Raw genomic sequence first — 9,538 nt, 5'->3', positions numbered from 1 at the left:
CATAGTGATTAATCACAAATATGTAATTATATATTCAATGTGTTTTCCGATGGTCTTAGGCGACCCCTGTGAAAGGGTCGTTCGACCCCCAAAGGGGTCATGACCCACAGGTTGAGAACCGCTGTACTAGAGGATGACCTCTCTAACGAAGTGCCGGGAAGGCAGTGAGGATGCAATTGGAGCTGGTCAGATGACGGCCAGCCCAGATTCAGTGTCCTCCTATGTGAGTCTCCTGGTGGATCGTGTCTATCTTTGTGGGTCGTAATTGGCTGCGTTTTTCTGTCTGTATTCCTTCCACTGAGCTGGCAGCTCCTTCAAAGCAGAGACTATTGAGGCTCGGCATCTATCATGTACTAGACACATGCGAAATTTTTTATTAAATGAACTATGTAGAACTCGAAACTGGACACACAGCTCACTTTGTCTTTTTATGACAGTTCGCAAAATTTTGTATCCCAGTTGCTTCCACACTAGACCCTCCCCCTAGGGTAATAAGTGCTTTTTTTTTTTTTAAATCTTTATTGTTCAGATTACATTTGTTCCTCTTTTTTTTTTCCCCCATAACTCCCCTCCTCCCAGTTCCCGCCCCACCCTCCGCCCTCACTCCCCACCCACTGTCCTCATCCATAGGTGCACGATTTTTGTCCAGTTTCTTCCCGCATCTCCCATTCCCCTTTCCCCGCCAAGAATAGTCAGTCCATTCCCTTTCTATGTCCCTGATTCATTATAATCACCAGTTCATTCTGTACATCAGATTATTTATTCACTTGATTCTTAGATTCACTTGTTGATAGATGCATGTTTGTTGTTCACAATTTGTATCTTTACCTTTTTCTTCTTCCTCCTCTTAAAGGATACCTTTCAGCATTTCGTATAATACTGGTTTAGTGGTGATGAACTCCTTTAGCTTTTCCTTATCTGTGAAGCTCTTTATCTGACCTTCAATTCTGAATGATAGCTTTGCTGGATAAAGTATTCTTGGTTGTAGGTTCTTGGTATTCAGCACTTTGAATATTTCTTGCCATTCCCTTCTGGCCTGCAAAGTTTCTGTTGAGAAATCAGCTGACAGTCGTATGGGTATTCCCTTGTAGGTAATTGAGTCTCTTTCTCTTGCTGCTTTTAAGATTCTCTCTTTGTCTTTTGCTCTTGGCATTTTAATTATGATGTGTCTTGGTGTGGTCCTCTTTGGATTCCTTTTGTTTGGGGTTCTCTGCGCTTCTTGGACCTGTAAGTCCATTTCTTTCACCAGGTGGGGGAAGTTTTCTGCCATTATTTCTTCAAATAGGTTTTCAATATCTTGCTGTCTCTCATCTTCTGGCACCCCTATTATTCTGATGTTGGTACGCTTGAAGCTGTCCCAGAGGCTCCTTACACTATCTTCGTATTTTCGGATTCTTTTTTCATTTTGCTTTTCCGGTTGGGTGTTTTTTGCTTCTTCGCATTTCAAATCTTTGACTTGATTCTTGCGCTCCTCTGGTCTGCTATTGGGTGTCTGTATAATATTCTTTATTTCAGTCCGTGTATGCTTAATTTCTAGTTGGTTCTTTATCATAGCATTGAGGGTCTCATTAGTTTTCGTGAGGCTCTCCAGAAGTTTATTGCAAGCCCTCAAAATTGCGTTTTTTAGCTCTATATCGTCCATTTCTGTCATGTTTTTTTGTCTCCGCATTTTTTATGCTTTCTTGGTGCACCCCCTAGTGGTCTTTGTGCGCAGTCTTGTTCTAGTTGAGCCTTGATTGTTGTAGTTAATACTAGAGGGATTTGACCACCAGGCCGACTGGCTGTGTGAATCAGCTGTGTCTGCCGCGGAAAACTTCTGTCCTCTGGGGAGGTGCTAATCTAGCCTTTGCCTGAGGCGATCTGGCAAATGGCTCTGCGCAGGGCTTGGGCGGGGCGGGCTCAACAGGGCGGGCGGGCGGAGGGAGCGGTTATGGCCCCTCTCAGTCCCGTTCCCAGAGGCTCTGCTTCTCAGAACCCCCGGAACCGCTGCAAACCTCGGAGGGAAAGCTGCCTTCCAACTGATGCCAGACACTCCCGCTTCTCCCGTTTGGGTCCGAGTCCCCAGCGATTCGCCCGTATCTGGAGCTCAGAGTCTGAGACTCCCCCCTGACCGAAAACGACAACCGCGCTCTCAGCCACCAGCCCGCTTTGCGCGCGCACCTCCGCACCTGAGTATTTTCCACACTGCGCCTCCTCTGAGCCTCGGTGTGCTGTTATTTTTCCTTCTAGTTGAAGAGTCTCTCCTCAGCCAGCCTTCCTGCGGTTCTGGGTGATGTCCGTTCCGTCTTTTAGTTGTATTTTTGAAGTGGTTGTTTGCGGCAGCAGTCTGCGGTGTTTACCTATGCCGCCATCTTGGTCTCTCAATAAGTGCTTTATATTCACCTGATTGTCCCATGGGGGAAATAGAAAGTTTGACAGGATTTAAATGCTGTTAAAAAGATGGAGAGCCTTAGCCAGTTTTGCTCAGTGGATAGAGCATCAGCCTTCGGACTGAAGGGTCCCAGGGTCAATTCCGGTCAAGGGAGGACACATGCCCAGGCTCCAGGCTCAAACCCCAGTAGGGGGCCCGCAGGAGACAGCGGATCAGTGATTCTCATCATTGATGTTTCTGACTCTCTTTCCCTCTCCCTTCCTCTCTGAAATCAATAAAAAAATATATATTTTAAAAAGATGGAGAATGGAAAACAGTATGGCAGATCCTTGAAAAATTAAAAATAGAACTACCATATGATCTAGCAATCCCACTTCTGGGTATATACCCAAAGAATTGAAAGCAGGGCCTCGAAGAGGTATTTGTACTCCCATGTTCATAGCATCTCTATTCACAAGAGCCAAAAGGTGGAGGCAACCCAAGTGTCCATCAGTGGATGAATGGATAAGCAACATGTGGCCTCTGTACTCAGTGGAATATTTTTCAGCCTTAAAAAGGAAGGAAATCCTGGCACATGCTGCAACATGGATCAACCTTGATGCTATTACGCTAAGTGAAATAAGCCAGCCATAAAAAGACTAATACTGTATGATTCACTTTATATGAGGTATATAAAGTACTGAAATTCATAGATATTGTAAATAAAATGATGGCTTCCCATGGCTGCAGGGAAGGGGGAGAGAAAGGAATGGGGAGTTAGTGTTTAAGGGCACAAAGTTTGTTTTGCAAGATGAAAAAAAAAGGTTCTGGAGGTTGGTTGCACAACACTGAATGTACTTAACACTTCTGAACTGTAGACTCGAAAAGGGTTAAGATGGTAAATTTTGTGGTCTATAGTTTACCACAATTAAAGATGGAAAGTGAATAAATATGGAGGAGAGCTAAATAGAGGGACATATGGAATGAAGAGCAAAGTGCTTACACATGAATGCATTCACTTCTGTAGATTGATGTGAGTAAGAGACAAGTTTTGCTGGGATGCCAGACTGCTGCTCTCATGGCACTGACGCCCTGAAGCTATAGTTAAATTCCCCTTCAGAGTCTCCTTGAGACTCTGACCCTTCGTTGAGAAATTCTGACCTGAGTTAAATATTGCCTAATCACCATGTGGGCACTGTAGAGCTGTCTCTTATTAACCACCTTGTTAACCTCCAGCTAACTTCAATCCTGATTTTGTTAGTATTCATGCATATAGAGTGAATATAGAAGGCAGGCAGGATGAATATTTCTTCTTGGTTAGGAAACTTTCCAGCAAGTGGGGGAGGGCTTGAGACCTCATCATCATGACATGGCTGCTTGACTTCCTCCAGATCCCAAGATGTCAGGCGGACAATTTTGAGATAAATATCCAGCAATCAAGGGTATTTTTTATTTTTCTGTGCTATCTTTGTTCTTTGTTTACTGAGCCTTTGCCTTTGGGGGAAGTGGAATCTTAAAAAAGGAAAAACCATGGCCGTGAAGTACTGAATGGATAATTAGAAAAATAGCCACTTAAGATCCCGAATTGATGGCCCATTGAGTGAATATTAAATGACTGGGGGAAAAAAAAAAAAAAGACTGCCAAGGTTGTCTACTTTCTGGTGGTAAAAATGCAAGACTTGGAATCTTGAGGAACAGGGAAACACCAGAAGGAATCTCATAGTTGTGGCCAAAAGTACTTAATTTTTTAAAGGGTACTTAATTCTTATATTTGGTGATAAAGTCTGAGAGGAGAGCCAACTGTTTTAGAGTCAGGGTAGACTCCTGAGGAAACTATAAATGCTAATCTGAATGCAAAGCCATGGTGATGGAGTACCTTTGCAGTATTCTGATTCCAGAAGGAAGGTTGGTTGACCCACTCACATTGCCATTTTTCAGTAGGCACATATATATTTTTAAAATATATAGTTTTATTGATTTCAGAGAGGAAGGGAGAGGGAGAGAGAGAGATAGAAACATCAATGATGAGAGAGAATCATTGATTGGCTGCCTCCTGCACACCCCCTACTGGGAAATAGAGCCTGTAACCCAGGCATGTGCCCTGACCAGGAATCTAACCATAACCTCCTGGTTCATAGGTCAACACTCAACCACTGAGCCACACCAACAGGGCTAGGCACATATCTTAAATGTATATAGAATTTATCATGAAGTTATATTAGACTAATAACTTTTGTGATTTTGAAAATAATACATAGTCATCATGGAAATCCGCAAAGAGTAAGAGAACAAACAAAATCACCTAAATCTTGCCATTCAGAAAATCCCAGTCTAAAATCTTGTGTATATATTATCAGCCTTTTCACATGTGATTTTTAAGTAAAATTTGGTTCAGACTCTATATGTTGTTTTTAAATAACAGCTTTATTCAGATATAATTTATATACCATACAATTCCCCTATTTAACATGTATACTTTAGTACTGGAGGTTGGTTGCACAACACTGAACGTACTCAACATTACTGAACTGATCACTTGAAAAGGGTTAAGATGGTTAATTTTAATGATATGTGTGGTTTTAGTATATTGACAGTTGCACAACTTGTCACCACAATCACCTTTAGAGAAGATTTTCCACCTACCCCAAGAAAAACTGCACCCATTAACAGCCACTCCCCTTCTCATTCCACCCACTGGTGCCTCCACCCCCCAGCCCTAGCCAACCACCAGTTTCCTTTGTGTGTCTATGAATTTGCCTATTCTGGACATTTCGTATAAATGGAATCATACAATATGTGATCCTCTGTGCCTTTCACTTAGCACAGTGTTTTCAAGGGTCATCCATGTTGTAGTGTGTATCAGAATCTCATTTCTTTTCTTTTTAAAATATTTTTTATTGATTTCAGAGAGGAAGGGAGAGGGAAAGAGAGAGAGAAACAGCCATGGTGAGAGAGAATCATTGATTGGCTGCCTCCTGCATGCCCCACACTGGGGATCGAGCCCACAACCTGGGCATGTGCCCTGACCAGTAGTCGAACTGTGACCTCCTGGTTCATAGGTGGATGCTCAACCACTGAGCCATGCTGGCCAGGCAGAATCTCATTTCTTTTTATTGCCAAATATCATTCCGTTATATGGATGTACCACATTTTGTGTATTCACCCATCAGTTGATGGACATTTGGGTTGTTCCTACTCTTTGTTATGAATATTGCTGCTATGAACATTCATGTTTAACCATTTGGGACCTTCTCGTTTCTTCTCAGTTTGAAGAAAATTCTTAGCTATCCAGCCTCCACACCTCTCATTTCCTTACAGTAATTTATAGAAGTAGATTTGCTGTCTAAAAGGACATTACATATTACAGCACTTGTCAGATGGTTTCTAGGAAGTCTACATTCATTCTCTCTGGAATCGCTTCAGTGTTATTAGCCTGTGTATGTTCAGTGATGTTGTTTAATACCAAGTGCTGTAAAATAGGAGTCCATGAATTTTTTTTTATTGATTTTTTTACAGAGAGGAAGGGAGAGGGATAGAGAGTCAGAAACATCGATGAGAGAGAAACACCGATCAGCTGCCTCCTTGCATGCCCCCTACTGGGAATCGAGCCTGCAACCAAGGTACATGCCCTTGACCGGAATTGAACCTGGGGCCCTTTAGTCCGGGGGCCGACACTCTATCCACTGAGCCAAACCGGTCAGGGAGGAGTCCATGAATTTTTTAAAAGACAGAGTCCCTGCCATCAAGACGCTTATGTTCACATTTAGCCGGATGGGCAGATCTAGATCCACGGTTGTCATGTAGGCAAGATGGTGTACATTATGTGGAGAGAAACATAGACTGGTGAGCTAGAGTAAACATTGGCCTGCCCGGGATGAAATTCACTCAGATATAATCATCAAGCAACTTTTTACACCTAAAAGTAAAAAAAAAGAAAAGAAAAAATGTTAACAGAGCCAAACTCCAGCCTAGGGACCAGTTAGTCCAGTGTCATAAACCCTCTGGATCGCTTCCAGCGGTTCTCAACCTGTGGGTCGAGACCCCTGAAAATACATCCTGCATATCAGATATTTACATTATGATTCATAACAGTAGCAACATTACAGTTATGAAGTAGCAACAAAAATAATTTTATGGTTGGGGGTCACCACCACATGAGGAACTGTATTAAAGGGTCGCGGCATTAGGAAGGTTGAGAACCACTGGTAGCCTTAGTGTAAACCTTTCCCCTGTTCTTCAGAAGACTCAGATGTCAGCACAGTGGGGCCCATCAGACCTGGCTCCGGCTGCCTCCCAACCTGTGCTAGCTCACGACCTCTTTAGATTCCTTGGGACATCTAAACAGCATCCCCTGTTGCCCTGTTTCTCATTCTTTTATATTCAGAAAAGTACCATGTAAAGATTATAAAATTAGCCCTGACTGGTTTGGCTCAATGGATAGAGCGTCAGCCTGCGGACTGAAGGGTCCCAGGTTCGATTCCAATCAAGGGTTTGTACCTTGGTTGCGGGCACATCCCCAATGGGGGGTGTGCAGGAGGCAGCTGATCGATGTTTCTCTCTCATTGATGTTTCTGACTCTCTATCTCTCTCCCTTCCTCTCTGTAAAAAAATCAATAAAATATATTTAAAAAAAGATTATAAAATTAGCCTGGCTGCCATGGTTCAGTGGTTAGCGTCAACCTATGAACCAGGAGGTCATGGTTTGATTCCTGGTCAGGGCACAAGCCCGGGTTGTGGGCTTGACCCACAGTGTGGGGCGTGCAGGAGGCAGCCGATCAATGATTCTTTCTCATCGTTGATATTTCTCTCTCTCTCTCTCTCTCTCCCTCTCCCTTCAATAAAAATATTTTTTTAAATTTCTCTAAAAAAAAAAAAGATTATAAAATGAGCAAGTAGTTCCCTTATATAGCTGAATATGGGAAGAAGTTTCCAGACTTGCTCAGTCGTACCCTGTTGATGTTGACACTGGCATGATTTCATCCCTAACATGACCACCAGATTCCATGCACAGGAAGTGACAAATCTTGATTCGGGAAGCTCACTGATTTGTAAAATTAGAGGTGGCAAAAGTTATAGCAGCTCTTTAAGCAGCCATTCATGCAGAAGCTGTTTACAGTGCCGCTTTAAAAAAAAAACAAAAAAAAACTACAGAGAATCAAACTTTTTAAACGAAACCATGCCCCACTGCAGATCCCGTTTTCTAACACGGCACACCCATTTTTATTACCCAACTCCTTTAGCAAACACCATGTAGGTCACTGGCAGAAAGTGCCACGCTACTATCAGGAAGCTATGATTGGCAAACACAAGCCTAAGAAAATGGAAAACTCTTTTTCTCTTTGCAGCTGTGAAAATGTCTGCCAGGACCCAGCTAGCGGCCAGAGCTTCCCTTATTGAGCAACTGCTGTCTGAAGGGAACTTTGAGGATCTTGGCAACCACCTGACGGAGCTGGAAACTCTGCACGTGACCAAGGAGCATCTCCAGCAGACACATGTGGTCAGGGCTATGTACCGTGTCCTCAAAAACTGCCCCACCGTGGCTTTGAAGAAGAAGGTCAAGTGCCTCCTGTCGAAATGGAAAGCTCTTTATAATGATCCTCATTTCAAACCAGGAGACAGCCCCAAATTCTTCCCTGTGGGTGACAAGGACAAAAATTCAGGACTTTCTTATGACTCACGTCCAGATGAGACATTGAGAGGCTCCAGTTCTGATTCTCTATCTTCCCAAGATGCTATAGCAAAAGCCGCTGAAATGCTTGTGCCTGAAAATAGCCCGAATGGAATGGAACGTAAGGAAGAGGATGTCAAGGGCGGCGACCCCAAATCCACTGACCAGAGATCAAGTGAGTTGCTACCTCCTGCAGTGCCCGTGAGAATGAAATGCACAGAGCTTCTTTATGAAGCTTTAACTAGTTCTTCCACCGAGCAGCCCAAAGCCGAGTTGTGGCAAAGCTTTGCAAGAGAAATTGAAGAGCACGTTTTTACCCTGTATTCAAAGAACCTCAAAAAATATAAAACTTGTATCAGAAGCAAAGTTGCCAATCTGAAGAACCCCCGAAATTCTCACTTACAACGAAACTTGCTCTCTGGGACCATGTCGCCAAGAGAATTTGCCGAAATGACGGTCATGGACATGGCAAGCAAGGAGCTGAAAGAGTTGAGAGCTTCCTACACGGAATCTGGCATTCAGGAGCATTGCCTTCCCCAAGTGATGGAGGGCACCCAGACAGAGAAAATAAAATGCAAACACTGTGAAAAGTTCAATTGCAAGGTCACTGTAATTGACAGAGGAATACTTTTCCTTCCAGGTTGGGTGCGGAATTCAAACCCAGACGAACAAATGATGACGTATGTAATCTGTAATGAATGTGGGCAACAGTGGTACCATAGCAATTGGGTGTGCTTGTAATTGTAAATAAATGCTCTGGGACCGGCACATATCTTAAATGTATATAGATTTTGTCAGGAAGTTATATTAGACTAATAACTTTACGATTATGAGAATCAGAAAAGAGTAAGAGAACAAACAAAAATCACCTAAATCTTGCCGTTCAGGAAATCCCAGTCTAAAATGTTGTGTATCTATTTTCAGCCTTTTCACTTGTGATGTTTAAGTAAAATTTGGTTGAGACTCTATATGACATTTTTTAAATAACAGCTTTATTCAGTTGGCTGGGCATCCTCTTGTATTCTCTGTCAGGGCACTTGCCCGGGTTGCGGGCTCTGTCCCTGGTAGGGGGCATGCATGCAGGAAGCAGCCAATTGATGTTTCCCTCTCACATCGATGTTTCTCTTTCCCTCTCCCTCTCCCTTCCCCTCTCTAAAAATTAATAAAATTATTTTTAAAAGTAAAATAAATAAATGTTCTGAACAACAGATAACTGGAGTGAAACCTTATATTTATATCACCCTTTTATTCTTGTTTTTAAAATCCTATACAACCCTAAGAAGCCCAGTTGGTGTGGCTCAGTAGTTGAGTGTTGACCTATGAACCAGGAGGTCACATTTGGATTCCTAGTCAGGGCACATGCCCGGGTTTTGGGCTCAGATATACAGGAGGCAACCGAACAGTGATTCTCTCTCATCGTTGATGTTTCTATCTCTCTCCCTCTCCCTCTCTGAAATCAATAAATATATATATTTATATATATAACAATAAATATATATATTTATTGTTTCATATATATA

At 42.7% G+C, this 9,538-nt stretch overlaps 1 protein-coding gene across 2 annotated transcripts in view; it reads left to right on the top strand.

Moving 5' to 3' along the window:
* Positions 1 to 9,050, top strand: part of TCEANC (transcription elongation factor A (SII) N-terminal and central domain containing) — a 10,013-nt gene extending 963 nt beyond the window's left edge. For both annotated transcript variants that reach the window (XM_014544324.1, XM_014544325.1), the window contains one exon: positions 7,696 to 9,050. In XM_014544324.1, the coding sequence (XP_014399810.1) occupies positions 7,704 to 8,759 (1,056 nt within the window). In that variant the 5' untranslated portion in view covers positions 7,696 to 7,703 and the 3' untranslated portion in view covers positions 8,760 to 9,050. The remainder of the gene's footprint in view (positions 1 to 7,695) is intronic.
* Positions 9,051 to 9,538: the final 488 nt, after the last annotated feature.

Source organism: Myotis brandtii, unplaced genomic scaffold (genome assembly GCF_000412655.1).
Source record: "Myotis brandtii unplaced genomic scaffold, ASM41265v1 scaffold359, whole genome shotgun sequence".
Classification (NCBI taxonomy): domain Eukaryota; kingdom Metazoa; phylum Chordata; class Mammalia; order Chiroptera; family Vespertilionidae; genus Myotis; species Myotis brandtii.
Note: the sequence above shows the minus strand (reverse complement) of the source record. Positions and strands in the feature narration are given on the sequence as shown.